The 16,035-nt window shown below is 37.5% G+C and overlaps 1 protein-coding gene across 2 annotated transcripts in view; it reads left to right on the top strand.

Annotated features, from left to right (window-relative positions):
• Nucleotides 1-16,035, top strand: part of METTL4 (methyltransferase 4, N6-adenosine) — a 38,401-nt gene that overhangs the window by 20,182 nt on the left and 2,184 nt on the right. The window contains exons 6-8 of one of the 2 annotated variants that reach the window (XM_055236977.2): nt 1,814-1,988; nt 10,818-10,924; nt 11,291-11,382. In XM_055236977.2, coding sequence (XP_055092952.1) covers nt 1,814-1,988; nt 10,818-10,924; nt 11,291-11,382 — 374 coding nt within the window. The remainder of the gene's footprint in view (nt 1-1,813; nt 1,989-10,817; nt 10,925-11,290; nt 11,383-16,035) is intronic. The other variant, XM_055236987.2, reaches the window with a different exon arrangement.

Below are 16,035 nucleotides of genomic sequence, written 5' to 3'. Positions count from 1 at the left end.
TAAAAGTCCCACTGGAGTCAACTAAGGAATAAAATAAAGGAGATAAAGTAGGATTTGCATACAAGTTCTTAGCTTAGTTGTAGATGGAAGGTGATGGAATTGAGGGAATTTCTCTTCTGTATTCTCTGTCCTCTTCTCTCTCCTCTCCTGCCCTCCACACCTTTTCCTCTCCTTTTCTTACTCTGTCTTCTCCCTCTCTCCTTTCTCCTTTTCTCGTCTTCTTTTCAAATGAGATAGGATAATCATATTTGTAGGTTGATGGTAAAGAACTACTAGAGAAGTTGAAAATAGATCTAGGTCAAGGGATCTGAAAAGTGGTGAGGGTTTGTGGTACTTGACCAAGGATAAGTAAAAGAATTGATGAGTAGTTTGAGATCCTGATAATGGATTTCATAAACTTTTAATACCCAGTTCTTCTGCGTTTTCTTCACTTGATTTTCCCTATACAAACAAGTTGAATAAAATTGTGATACTGGTTTAGGATTGGAGGTTTGCAGGAACTGTGAGGTTGAAGGGTAAAGGGAGTATGGGAACTGAGAGTGCTAGTGAGAAGGCAGTGAAACGATTGGTGGTCCACGGGGAAGAAGAGTAGGTGTAATCAGCAATAAACTGCTAGATAAGGTCAAAGAGTAGGTGAGGCATAGGATGTTATTGCCAGAGATTGATGTTTATGGTTTCAGAGAAGGAGCAAGTGTGAGTGATGACAGGGTCCAGGTTATGGCATTGGAGTGGATTATGGAAGTGGGATGAAGGCAGTTGTATTTGTTTGGGTGAAAAATAGTTGAAGTATGTACATTATATGGATTGTGCTTTGAAATTGTTCAGGATAATGGCCAGTTTTGTGTTGGTGAAGTAGTGGGATCTCAGAGCTTAAGTCCTTATTGAATATGTTGAGGATGAAATGGATTCAATGAGGAACAGTAGAGGTTAACATAGCTGGATAGCATACCTCTCAAAGAGAACAGGGTTTTTTGCAAAGGTGGATGAGTTATAGCCTAGAAGCAGCAATGGGGGAGCCAGGAGAATAATGACTTCTCCCCTTCCACTGCATGTTGGAGAAAGGGCCATATTCATTTGATTGAATATTGTAGAGCAAGTAGTATTTTTGCAGGACAAACTAGCCATTATACTCTATGGCCAGGAGGCACAAGATTATAGATTTTGTTTTACAAAATGAAAATATGAGGGCTTTAGAAAACCCAGTGGAATTGACTGGGAAGGCAAAAAGCAAGATGATAAATTGGGGGTTGCAAATGCAGTGGGGTGGAGATGAGGATGGGTGAGATGATAGATGACACAGGGAGTCAGCAGTTTGTGCAGGGTTTGAGGATTCTAGGGCTAGGAGAAGCTTCATTGGAATAGATTGGCTTTAGCATTACCAATTTTGCAACACTGATTTGGTGCCAGGTAAGGCTTGTAGGGTTTGACTTAGGTTATTGAGAGACTTGTTTCAAGACTCACTGTGACGGGGCTCCTGTGTAACGTAGAGTATGGGATCTAAACAACAATACTTGCTTAATTTTGAATTGGAGAAAAAATATTGTAAATAGTAAAATTACTGAAATGTAATGCATTTAGAAGTGACCAAAAAAATACAGCCTGACGATTTTAAACTAGTTAAAAAAAAGGTGATTTTTGACTTGTGTGTAATAATGTGTCCACTGGGTGTCACTGTGGCTTTATATTTTGCTACGCAAATAAATAGCAGTAAGAGCTTTGCATTTGTGGAGTCAGTGTTATGCATGTCTTCTCCCTGCTTATTTTTCTTTTTTTGCACTGAATTTTGCTCATCCTTTTTTCCGTTTATTTTTAGGTACAGTTATTTGTCACCCCTGCAAATAAAGCAAATACCTATCCCTAAATTGGCTGCTCCAAACTGTCTTCTTGTTACTTGGGTGACCAATAGACAGAAGCACCTACGTTTTATAAAGGAAGAACTTTATCCCTCTTGGTCTGTGGAGGTAGTTGCTGAGTGGCACTGGGTAAAAGTAAGTTCAGAAGTTAGCTTATTTGTTAATACAGCTTGATAGAAGTCATGTAAAGGTAGCATCTACTTTGCAATGCTCAACATGTCACTGCTGTACTCCTTCAACATGGGCTAATTCAGACTTTTGCTTTGCTGCTTACCACTTTTATATTTTTATTCTCAAGGCTATTTTTTTTTTTTGTATGTCTTCGTAATGGGGCCTCAAACTGCTGGCTTTGGGAAGTCAGTCAGGAAGATATCAGGATGAAATTTTTAAAAGCTCTGATTATGTCTGTAGTTTAAAAAACAACAAACAAAAACTGGGGAATTGTGTATCACCAAACATAGAAATAGTCTTACCCTTCATCTTCTTCCCTTTATATACTCACAGTTTCAACCACCCTTTGTGATTTCTTTTTCTTATTTTGTGGGGGATGAGGGCAAGAAATAGCAAAGTAACCCATTGTAGAGGGGATGGGAAGATGCCAGAGCCAAGAACCTTTTACGCTCTAAATCTTAACTTAGGTCCTCAGTGCCTTTTGTGCTGCTGTGCATATTTTTGAAAGAAATGATTTGAACTCTAGAATTGCTTGAATGATCTTTAATATCTCTGCATGCTACAAGATTACCAAAAAATACAGAAAAATAAGGCATCAATTTACAGTTCATCAGGTTTCCTTTTAAAGATACATTGACTATTTAGATGATTTCTATAAAAGCCTTCCTAAATTTTGAAAAGATAATCCAAGCTATTATTTTAGTGTTTAATGTTTATATTGCAAGCATACTCATTTTTGACACAGTAGAGTTGTACTTTTTATGGCTTTGTGTATACTTTTTCATCTACTGGAATATCTTCTAAAAGCTGTGTACAGTAGTTCTCCTTATCCTTGGGGGGATACGTTCCAGGACCCGTAATGGATACCTGAAACCATGGATGGTACTGAACCCCATATATAATTTTTTTCTATACATACATACCTATGAGAAAGCTTAATTTATAAATAGAGAGATAAATAATAACCAATAATAAAATAGAATATTATAGCAATATACTGTAAATGTTATGTGAATGTGGTCTGTCTGTCTCTCAAAATATTTTAGTGTACTGTACTTACCTATTTCTGGACTGCGGTTGACCATGAATGAGTACCTGAAACCCTGGAAAGTGAAACTGTGGATAAGGGGGGACAAGTGTATATTGTTTATTTATACCTATGTTATGGGACTTGACAAAGACTTAGAGTTGTGTCTTTGTTTTCATGCTGTACTTTGGTCTTAGTGTTGGTTGATTTGGTATAGGACCGTGATAGGAGTATATACTACCCCGTTCCGTCTTGCCTATTATGATAGTTCTTTTATAGTCAGAAACTGGGACCAAAGTCAGGAAGAGGTAACCTTTTGAAATCAAACCCAGTAAAATGTTAATACATAGAAACTAAGATTATTACTCTGTAGTAGTTATCAGTTCTAAGAGATGGTATGGTAAGACCAGAATTTAAAACATAAATATCATCTATTATATGAGGCATTTATTAGGTAATTATACATATTGTTATGATAGGAGGAGTAATGTGCATTGAGTATAAAAGCTACCCAATGTGCCAGTAGTTTTACAGCACTTTTTATAGGAGATGCTGTGTCTGATTGTCCCTAGAGATAAAAGACTTTCTGATTACTGAGTTGGTTGTTTAGGTACATTGATAACGGATAAAGGGTTTCACAGATATCAGTATTCTGACAGTGAAAATATGTATTCCCATGGTAAATTAATGAATTGATATTTTAAATTATTTTTAGTTTGATTAGCTTAAATGAGTCTTTGAGAGTATGATCATCCCAGGGTGAAATGTGAAATTGAATTTCTGAATTTATAATGCCAAGGGCCAGTCTCTGGACTAGGTATTGTCTATCAACCACCCACTTTCTATCCTTATTAATTTTGGCTTTGACAATGTTTAATGATACTATTTCCTGTAACTAAAGGGAAACGTGTTATTATGATCTACTTAGTCATATTGCTAATTCATTTATTAGTTCATTAGTAATTCATTTATTACTTTATTTGCATGAACTAATAAATTACTGATGACATGGTTTCCAGGAATCAATTTTAGTTAAGAATAGAGATTGTTTTATGTGCAAGATGATAATGAAATTATATTTGAAATATTTATATGATATTTAAAAAAATCTCTTAGAGAAGCAATGTCTAATATGGTAGCTACTAACACATGTGACACTTCAGCACTTGAAATGTGGCTAGTCCAAACTGAAATGTACTGTTTTTTGTTTTTTTTTTTTATTTTATTTTTATTTTATTTTATTTTATTTTTATTTTTTTATTTTTTATTTATTTATTTATTTATTATACTTCAGGGTTTTAGGGTACATGTGCACAATGTGCAGGTTTGTTACATATGTATCCATGTGCCATGTTGATTTCCTGCACCCATTAACTCGTCATTTAGCATTAGGTGTATCTCCTAATGCTGTCCCTCCCCCCTCCCCCCACCCCACAACAGTCCCCAGAGTGTGATGTTCCCCTTCCTGTGTCCATGAGTTCTCATTGTTCAATTCCCACCTATGAGTGAGAACATGCGGTGTTTGGTTTTTTGTCCTTGCGATAGTTTACTGAGAATGATGTTTTCCAGTTTCATCCATGTCCCTACAAAGGACACGAACTCATCATTTTTTACGGCTGCATAGTATTCCATGGTGTATATGTGCCACATTTTCTTAATCCAGTCTATCGTTGTTGGACATTTGGGTTGGTTCCAACTCTTTGCTATTGTGAATAGTGCCGCGATAAACATACGTGTGCATGTGTCTTTATAGCAGCATGATTTATAGTCCTTTGGGTATATACCCAGTAATGGGATGGCTGGGTCAAATGGTATTTCTAGTTCGAGATCCCTGAGGAATCGCCACACTGACTTCCACAATGGTTGAACTAGTTTACAGTCCCACCAACAGTGTAAAAGTGTTCCTATTTCTCCACATCCTCTCCAGCACCTGTTGTTTCCTGATTTTTTAATGATGGCCATTCTAACTGGTGTGAGATGGTATCTCACAGTGGTTTTGATTTGCATTTCTCTGATGGCCAGTGATGATGAGCATTTCTTCATGTGTTTTTTGGCTGCATAAATGTCTTCTTTTGAGAAGTGTCTGTTCATGTCCTCTGCCCACTTTTTGATGGGGTTGTTTGTTTTTTTCTTGTAAATTTGTTTGAGTTCATTGTAGATTCTGGATATTAGCCCTTTGTCAGATGAGTAGGTTGCAAAAATTTTCTCCCATTCTGTAGGTTGCCTGTTCACTCTGATGATAGTTTCTTTTGCTGTGCAGAAGCTCTTTAGTTTAATGAGATCCCATTTGTCGATTTTGGCTTTTGTTGCCATTGCTTTTGGTGTTTTAGACATGAAGTCCTTGCCCACGCCTATGTCCTGAATGGTATTGCCTAGGTTTTCTTGTAGGATTTTAATGGTTTTAGGTCTAACATATAAGTCTTTAATCCATCTTGAATTAATTTTTGTATAAGGTGTAAGGAAGGGATCCAGTTGCAGCTTTCTACATATGGCTAGCCAGTTTTCCCAGCACCATTTATTAAATAGGGAATCCTTTCCCCATTTCTTGTTTTTGTCAGGTTTGTCAAAGATCAGATAGTTGTAGCTATGCGGCATCATTTCTGAGGGCTCTGTTCTGTTCCATTGATCTATGTCTCTGTTGTGGTACCAGTACCATGCTGTTTTGGTTACTGTAGCCTTGTAGTATAGTTTAAAGTCAGGTAGCGTGATGCCTCCAGCTTTGTTCTTTTGGCTTAGGATTGACTTGGCGATGCGGGCTCTTTTTTGGTTCCATATGAACTTTAAAGTAGTTTTTTCCAATTCTGTGAAGAAAGTCATTGGTAGCTTGATGGGGATGGCATTGAATCTATAAATTACCTTGGGCAGTATGGCCATTTTCACGATATTGATTCTTCCAACCCATGAGCATGGAATGTTCTTCCATTTGTTTGTATCCTCTTTTATTTCATTGAGCAGTGGTTTGTAGTTCTCCTTGAAGAGGTCCTTCACATCCCTTGTAAGTTGGATTCCTAGGTATTTTATTCTCTTTGAAGCAATTGTGAATGGGAGTTCACTCATGATTTGGCTCTCTGTTTGTCTGTTATTGGTGTACAAGAATGCTTGTGATTTTTGTACATTAATTTTGTATCCTGAGACTTTGCTGAAGTTGCTAATCAGCTTAAGGAGATTTTGGGCTGAGACAATGGGGTTTTCTAGATATACAATCATGTCATCTGCAAACAGGGACAATTTGGCCTCCTCTTTTCCTAATTGAATACCCTTTATTTCCTTCTCCTGCCTGATTGCTCTAGCCAGAACTTCCAGCACTATGTTGAATAAGAGCAGTGAGAGAGGGCATCCTTGTCTTGTGCCAGTTTTCAGAGGGAATGCTTCCAGTTTTTGCCCATTCAGTATGATATTGGCTGTGGGTTTGTCACAGACAGCTCTTATTATTTTCAGATACGTCCCATCAACACCTAATTTATTGAGAGTTTTTAGCATGAAGGGTTGTTGAATTTTGTCAAAGGCCTTTTCTGCATCTATTGAGATAATCATGTGGTTTTTGTCTTTGGTTCTGTTTATATGCTGGATTACATTTATTGATTTGCGTATGTTGAACCACCTTGCATCCCAGGGATGAAGCCCACTTGATCATGGTGGATAAGCTTTTTGATGTGCTGCTGGATTCGGTTTGCCAGTATTTTATTGAGGATTTTTGCATCAATGTTCATCAAGGATATTGGTCTGAAATTCTCTTTTTTGGTTATGTCTCTGCCAGGTTTTGGTATCAGGACGATGCTGGCTTCATAAAATGTGTTAGGGAGGATTCCCTCTTTTTCTATCGATTGGAATAGTTTCAGAAGGAATGGTACCAGTTCCTCCTTGTACCTCTGGTAGAATTCAGCTGTGAATCCATCAGGTCCTGGACTCTTTTTGGTTGGTAAGCTATTGATTATTGCCACAATTTCAGAACCTGTTATTGGTCTATTCAGAGATTCAACTTCTTCCTGGTTTAGTCTTGGGAGGGTGTATGTGTTGAGGAATTTATCCATTTCTTCTAGATTTTCTAGTTTATTTGCATAGAGGTGTTTGTAGTATTCTCTGATGGTAGATTGTATTTCTGTGGGATTGGTGGTGATATCCCCTTTTTCGTTTTTTATTGCATCTATTTGATTCTTCTCTCTTTTCTTCTTTATTAGTCTTGCTAGCGGTCCATCAATTTTGTTGATCTTTTCAAAAAACCAGCTCCTGGATTCATTAATTTTTTGAAGGGTTTTTTGTGTCTCTATTTCCTTCAGTTCTGCTCTGATTTTAGTTATTTCTAGCCTTCTGCTAGCTTTTGAATGTGTTTGCTCTTGCTTTTCTAGTTCTTTTAATTGTGATGTTAGGGTGTCAATTTTTGATCTTTCCTGCTTTCTCTTGTGGGCATTTAGTGCTATAAATTTCCCTCTACACACTGCTTTGAATGTGTCCCAGAGATTCTGGTATGTTGTGTCTTTGTTCTCGTTGGTTTCAAAGAACATCTTTATTTCTGCCTTCATTTCATTATGTACCCAATAGTCATTCAGGAGCAGGTTGTTCAGTTTCCATGTAGTTGAGCGGTTTTGAGTGAGTTTCTTAATCCTGAGTTCTAGTTTGATTGCACTGTGGTCTGAGAGACAGTTTGTTATAATTTCTGTTCTTTTACATTTGCTGAGGAGAGCTTTACTTCCAACTATGTTGTCAATTTTGGAATAGGTGTGGTGTGGTGCTGAAAAAAATGTATATTCTGTTGACTTGGGGTGGAGAGTTCTGTAGATGTCTATTAGGTCCACTTTATGTAGAGCTGAGTTCAATTCCTGGATATCCTTGTTAACTTTCTGTCTCGTTGATCTGTCTAAAGCTGACAGTGGGGTGTTAAAATCTCCCATTATTATTGTGTGGGAGTTTAAGTCCCTTTGTAGGTCGCTGCGGACTTGCTTTATGAATCTGGGTGCTCCTGTGTTGGGTGCATATATATTTAGGATAGTTAGCTCTTCTTGTTGAGTTGATCCCTTTACCATTATGTAATGGCCTTCTTTGTCTCTTTTGATCTTTGTTGGTTTAAAGTCTATTTTATCAGAGACTAGGATTGCAACCCCTGCCTTTTTTTGATTTCCAGTTGCTTGATAGATCTTCCTCCATCCCTTTATTTTGAGTCTATGTGTGTCTCTGCACGTGAGATGGGTTTCCTGAATACAGCACACTGATGGGTCCTGACTCCTTATCCAGTTTGCCAGTCTGTGTCTTTTGATTGGAGCATTTAGCCCATTTACATTTAACGTTAATATTGTTATGTGTGAATCTGATCCTGTCATTATGATGTTAGTTGGTTATTTTGCTCGTTAGTTGCTATAGTTTCTTCCTAGCCTCAATAGTCTGTACAATTTGGCATGTTTTTGCAGTGGCTGGTACCGGTTGTTCCTTTCCATGTTTAGTGCTTCCTTCAGGAGCTCTTTTAGGGCAGGCCTGGTGGTGACAAAATCACTCAGCATTTGCTTGTCTGTAAAGTATTTTATTTCTCCTTCACTTATGAAGCTTAGTTTGGCGGGATAGGACATTCTGGGTTGAAAATTCTTTTCTTTAAGAATGTTGAATATCGGCCCCCACTCTCTTCTGGCTTGTAGAGTTTCTGCCGAGAGATCAGCTGTTAGTCTGATGGGCTTCCCTTTGTGGGTAACCCGACCTTTCTCTCTGGCTGCCCTTAACATTTTTTCCTTCATTTCAACTTTGGTGAATCTGATAATTATGTGTCTTGGAGTTGCCCTTCTCGAGGAGTATCTTTGTGGCGTTCTCTGTATTTCCTGAATCTGAATGCTGGCCTGCCTTGCTAGATTGGGGAAGTTCTCCTGGATAATATCTTGCAGAGTGTTTTCCAACTTGGTTCTATTCTCCCCATCATTTTCAGGTACACCAATCAGACGTAGGTTTGGTCTTTTCACATAGTCCCAAATTTCTTGGAGGCTTTGTTCATTTCTTTTTATTCTCTTTTCTCTAAACTTCCCTTCTCTCTTCATTTCATTCATTTCATCTTCCATCAGCGATACCCTTTCTTCCAGTTGATCGCATCTGGTACTGAGGCTTCTGCAATCTTCGCATAGTTCTCGAAACTTGGCTTTCAGCTCCATCATCTCCTTTAAGCCCTTCTCTCCATTGGTTATTCTAGTTATCCATTCTTCTAATTTTTTTTCAAAGTTTTTAACTTCTTTGCTATTGTTTTGAATTTCCTCTCGTAGCTCAGAGTAGTTTGATCGTCTGAAGCCTTCTTCTCTCAACTCATCAAAGTCATCCTCCATCCAGCTTTGTTCCATTGCTGGTGAGGAACTGCGTTCCTTTGGAGGAGGAGAGGTGCTCTGTTTTTTAGAGTTCCCAGTTTTTTTGCTCTGTTTTTTCCCCATCTTTGTGGTTTTATCTACTTTTTGTCTTTGATGATGGTGATGTACAGATGGGTTTTTGGTGTGGATGTCCTTTCTGTTTGTTAGTTTTCCTTCTACCAGACAGGACCCTCAGCTGCAGGTCTGTTGGAGTTTACTAGAGGTCCACTCCAGACCCTGTTTGGCTGAGTGTCAGCAGCGGTGGCTGCAGAACAGCGGATTTTCGTGAGACCACAAATTCAGCTGTCTGATAGTTCCTCTGAAAGTTTTGTCTCAGAGGAGTACCCGGTTGAATGAGGTGTCAGTCTGTCCCTACTGGGGGGGTGCCTCCCAGTTAGGCTGCTCAGGGGTGGGGGACCCACTTTAGGAGGCAGTCTGTCCGTTCTCAGATCTCCAGCTGCGTGCTGGGAGAACCACTACTCTCTTCAAAGCTGTCAGTCAGACAGTGACATTTAAGTCTGTGGAGGTTCTTGCTGAGTTTTTGGCTGTCTGTGCCCTGCCCCCAGAGGTGGAGCCTACAGAGGCAGGCAGGCCTCCTTGAGCTGTGGTGGGCTCCACCCAGTTCGAGCTTCCTGGCTGCTTTGTTTACCTAAGCAAGCCTGGGCAATGGCGGGCGCCCCTCCCCCAGCCTCGTTGCGGCCTTGCAGCTTGATCTCAGACTGCTGTGCTAGCAATCAGCAAGACTCTGTGGGCATAGGACCCTCCGAGCCAGGTGCGGGACACAATCTCCTAGTGTGCCGTTTTCCAGGCCCGTTGGAAAAGCGCAGTATTAGGACGGGACTGACCCGATATTCCAGGTGCCGTCTGTTTCCCCTTTCTTTGACTAGGAAAGGGAACTCCCTGACCCCTTGCGCTTCCCGAGTGAGGCAATGCCTCGCCCTGCTTCGGCTCGCGCACAGTGCGCTTCACCGACTGTCCTGCACCCACTGTTAGGCACTCCCTAGTGAGATGAAACCGGTACCTCAAGCAGAAATGCAGAAATCACCCGTCTTCTGTGTCGCTGGGGCTGGGAGCTGGAGACCGGAGCTGTTCCTATTCGGCCATCTTGGCTCCACCCTGAAATGTACTGTTAAGTATAAAATACACTTTGGATTTCAGGCATAGTACAAAAGAAAGAATGTAACATATCTCAATAACTTTTTTGAATTGATTACATATTGAAATGACTATTTCAGGTATGTTAGATTGAATTAAATATATAATCAAAATTGATTTCATTGCATTTTTTTTACTTCTTTTGGTGTTTCTATTAGAAAATTAAAAATGATAAATGTGGCTCACATAATATTTTTACTGAACATCACTAGCCTGGAGGTTTAATTTCTTTTGTGTGTGTGTGGAAGCTCTATAGTGATGGGAAAAAATAACCCTCTTTTGTTGGCTCCTTCCTATCAGATCACCAATTCAGGAGAGTTTGTGTTCCCATTGGATTCTCCACACAAAAAGCCCTATGAAGGTCTTATACTGGGGAGAGTTCAAGAAAAAGCTGCTCTACCATTGAGGTAGGAAAGGTGATTTTTCAAAATTGTATACATGTATTAATTTTTACGCTTTTAAAAATGATTAGCTTAGTAATCATTGACTTTTTAAAATTTTTATGTTTTTGAAAATCTGAAAATGGTCCAGTGTAGAAAAGAATGGATGGTATGGCACAGGAAACTATATTTTATCTAGTGTGTAATTGTCATTATTATAGAAAATGAAATTATAGGAATGTCTCAATACTTAAATTGTTAATTTTTTTCATTGGTTGTAAAATTTGTGTTAAAATCAGATACAGAAAGAGAACAAAAGTTAATGCAGCTGTGGCTTATATATAGAAAATTGTTTTTTAAAATATAGTTTACTTTCTTGTTCTGTTTAATTAGGAATGCAGGTGTAAACGTGCTCCCCATTCCAGACCACAAATTAATTGTCAGCGTGCCCTGTACTCTTCACTCACATAAGCCACCGCTTGCTGGTATGTTTTTATAAAATAGAATTGTTATCACTTTTGTCAAATTTGAAAAAAAGAGTACATTTAGTATTTAAATGGCCTACAGATTCGGAAATTAAGTCAGATGTAGGTTGTTAATGAATATTCTAAAACTTTATAGCAGAATTCATAGCAGAATTTCTCTATCTCTATGAAATAGAGAATAGATTAGTTTTATGTTACTCAACTTTTCCAGTTATACCATTTTTCAGATTCCCCTTGCTATCAGTTGCCTCCCATCACTGGGCTAACACAAAGAATGCTGATGGGCATCTGAGGATGCAGTTCAGCTAGACCCTTTATTTTACTACCGGGGCTCTATCCCTTGCTTGTTCTAAAACCAGGAACTCAGAATAGTAGTCAGAGAGATAGAAGTCCCTTGATATTTGGTTAGTGGCTCTCAGTTTTACATTTTTTTTAAAGGTAGTGTTGCTTTTCTGGAACATTGACAGGTAATTGCTGCAGCCTGCAAATTCTCACTAGTCTTAATGCTTTCGTATAATGTTTATCATTCAATGAAACTGTGCAGCAGGGAATAGTGGGGAATTTGGCTTTAGAAATGGACTAACATGATTTTGAATCCTGGCTCTCTGGGAGTTGGGCAAGTCACTCATGTATTTTTCTATATCAAAGTCCTTATTTAAAGAGGGAATAATGATATTTAGTCTTCTAGAGTTGTGAGAATTAGTTATATTTAAAGTTCATAGCATGTGGTAGAAGCTCAATGAATGCTAAATTTTTCAAGTCAGAGTTTAAAAACATAGAAATATAAGTCCTTGAGAGATACTGAATTTGATATTCAAAGTTTACTTTTCAAAGAATTTCTTCAGGAATACATATTTTATTAGTTTGGTAATTTCTACCAACAAAAAACTGCTATAAGTTGCCACTCAGGAAAACTACAGGGAGTTTATGTTACCTTGCAGAATATGAGGTGGTTCATGAACTGGGATATGTAGGAAGTGAATACAAATTCCTAGAGAATTTTTATTGCTGGCACTTAGGATTTCTGTTATCTTAAATAGTTTATGGAGAAGGGTCCTTTTTTAATTTTTTTTTTTTTTGAGATGGATTCTCACTCTGTCACATACAGTGGCCTAATCTTGGGTCACTGCAGCCTCTACCTCCTGGGTTCAAGCGATTCTCCTGCCTCAGCCTCCTGAGTGGCTGGGCCTACAGACGTGTGCCACCATGCCTGGCTAATTTTTGTATTTTTAGTAGAGACGGGGTTTCGCCATGTTGGCCAGGCTGGTCTCGAACTCATGACCTCAAGTGATCCGCCCACCTCGGCCTCCCAAAGTGCTGGGATTACATGCATGAGCCACTGCACCCAGCCTCTAGAAGGGTGTTTATAGTATTTCTTCATTTGAGACATATAGAGATGTCTACCTGATAATCCATTCTTTGACTAAGGATTCTCAGTGAATAATCGATTGCCTTATGCTTTGGACTGTCATAGACCTTTAATGCTTTAATATATAACTCAAATGAAAGTGAGATTGCATTGTTCCTCATGAAAAAAAAATTATACTTGGCACTAGTAATACCTGATTATATATGTATATGTATTCCTCTCATTTGAATTTCATTTATCACTTGGTAACAAAGCTAGTGTTTGTCTCAAACCTTATTTTTTTCTTTTAAAAATTCAAAAGCTAAGACCATAAACTTTTCGTTCTGAAATGATAGTAAACTATTTATCAATTCCTTTAAAATAAAATAAAGTTATATTTAAAGATGAGCCTCAGGAGACAGGTTTTAAAATAGTGAATAAAAATGAGTCTTGCCCTAAAGCATTACAGCTTATATCTTTGAAATGCAGTTCTTCCTCATTCCCAGTAGAGAGCAGCACAAACACATTTTTAGGATTGAAAACATTTAAAAACAAAAGTGAGATTCTGGAGGAAACATCTGAATAACTCCATATATATATAAAATCTTATGTTTTGGTTAAGTAGTGATAGGAAATATTGTAATATTTTATTTTTGAGTTCATGTTACTGTATATATTTTTAGTATAGTTCATGTTTCTATATATTTAGTATAGTTCATGTTTCTATATATTTCAGAAAGCATCTCTCAGATTTCTGCAGTATATTTTACCCTGAAGTCATAACTCTAGGAGTTTGGGATGATAGATATTCTGTATATAATGCTTACAGCTTTTACATTTAAATATTGTTAAACTGTTTTATGCAAATTCATAAAATGAAATGTTTTCTCTTTTGTATCTAGAAAACACCCTGATTTTTTTTTTTTAAGTTTAATTGGTTATTTCTGTTGCAAAATGTAGGAGACCACATTGGTAGCATATGGCATTTCAAAATGATACATTTGCATAAGTTTTGAAATTTTCTCCGACTGAAAGATAAGCTATCAATAGCTATGGTTTACAACCTAACATTATAAAGAGATATTGTTTGAAGATTTAAGGTAGGAAAATCATGAAATAAAGTATTTAAATCAAAATTTTAGCTTTCACGTTTTACCTTAGAGGAATTTCCACTTTTTACTGCTTTACATACTAACAGTTTCCATCCGAAGAGTGAAGTTTAGTTGATGGGATTATATGCACTGATGTTTGGGCCACTTCTCTCTTACTCCTGCCCCATGCTTTCAGAGCAAAAAGGAAATGACTAGCTGTGCACAGATTGCATCCTCTCCATTGGTTAAAATGTGTTTTTACTAACTCCAGATGTTATGTAATTGTCGAAGCTTATGTGTCATACTCATGTTTAAATTTATACATTCACATTTATTTTTAAATTAATATTTAAAAACCAGAATAATCCATTTTTATTAATTTGCCTTTATTTCTTCTCCCTTATTTTGAAATAAAATAATTGTAGTTAACATTATAAAAACACAACTTAATATTCTGTTTTTCTTAACTAGAAAGGAAAAGAACCATGCAAAAACTTATTACATTGAGAAAATAGGATGGCAGTAAATGGGGTTAGGTTGTATGTATTTTTCCACTCCATCCAAGTACCTGGCCATTATTTTCTATTAGATTGTAAACTCTCATAAAACGTGGATATTCTGCTTCCTTTGTTAAGTTTTATAACACTGATTATAGTGGGTGCTCAGAAGAGGAAACATTTTTGACTGGCTGACTCCAGTTTAAATTTCTAAAATAGGGTTGCTAACATCTTCGTACCAAAAATCTGAACAAATGAAACAAAAACAAAGAAAACCTTTCTTCAGTGTAACCTTAGACCACATTAAAAGTGAATTGAGGCTGGTAAGGCATTAAATTCATGGGAAGAAAATGGAAAAGTGATGTAGAGTTATCGTCCTCTAAGACTCTAGGGAAATCTTTCTCTTTCAAGGTTAGTAGCATTTAATTTATGTACTTAGGAAGGGGTTAGAAGCCTTCGTGCCAGTATCTCCTAGAACTCATCAAAGCCCAAATTTGAGTGCACTTGAATTATAGACAGTGAAACCTTTTAATTCTTCTTTGATTTTTGCTAAACAGGACCAGTACTTTCTGACAGATGAACAAGTATTTTGCTGTGAGAGCAACTGAAGAACATGATGAAACCTAAAATATTTGATATATTCTCTTTTAAACCTTACCTGTCTCTAGTATTCCTAAAGAACCCTTATCATTCCTAAAGGAAATTTGATAGATTTCTTCCAAGCGCAATCTTACATAGCAATTATGAACCAAATTTTACCTTTTCTAGTAATTTTTCTTATCTGAATTTTATACCAAATTCCTATTAGGTGGTTAGCATAGCTAACCAGCAGCATGATCAAGATTAAATTGATTTAAGTATTTGTCATCCAATTGAGTGAACATGTGCTTTTCTTTTCTTTTTTTTTTTTTTTTTTTTTTTTTGAGACTGAGTCTTGCTCTGTCACCCAGGCTGGAGTGCAGTGGTGCGATCTCGGCTCACTGCAAGCTCCGTCTCCCAGGTTCATGCCATTCTCCTGCTTCAGCCTCCTGAGCAGCTGTGACTACAGGCGCCCGCCACCACGCCCGGCTAATTTTTTGTATTTTTAGTAGAGACGGGGTTTCACCGTGTTAGCCAGGATGGTCTTGATCTCCTGACCTTGTGATCCGCCCGCCTCGGCCTCCCAAAGTGCTGGGATTACAGGCTTGAGCCACCGCGCCCAGCGAACATGTGCTTTTCAAAAAGTTTCTGTGTTCTTCTTTTCTCTCTTTTAGTGTAGACAACAGCTCTTTAGCCTACAGCTCTTTCCCTAACAAAATACAATGTTCAGTAGTTATTAATACATTGAATAATACAAGGAATACTTAACTGTGGAAATACCATGATGAAATTTTAGGTAAAGAAGGATCTATAATTTGAAAATGAAGAAATGTTCTTAGTGCTACCAATTTACTGCTAAGGGGGCTAGTTATTTAAATGTTAGTTATTTGTTCTCAGTATTTCTGTCTATATCCAGCTCTTCATTTATTATTATTTTATTAAAGTTTATATTGCAGAGAGACTTTTATCTTATTATTTTTTAAATGGGTTGTTTTTGAATTTGTTTTTAGAGCTCTTTTTCATGTATGGATTATATTTATTAAAAATAAATTGGCTGGGTGCGGTGGCTCCTGCCTGTAATCCTAGCACTTTGGGAGGCCGAGGCGAGTGGATTGCCTGAGGTCAGGAGTTTGAGACC

This window comes from Symphalangus syndactylus, chromosome 1 (genome assembly GCF_028878055.3).
Source record: "Symphalangus syndactylus isolate Jambi chromosome 1, NHGRI_mSymSyn1-v2.1_pri, whole genome shotgun sequence".
In the NCBI taxonomy this organism is placed as follows: Eukaryota; Metazoa; Chordata; class Mammalia; order Primates; family Hylobatidae; genus Symphalangus; species Symphalangus syndactylus.
This window is presented reverse-complemented; position numbering and strand designations above follow the sequence as displayed.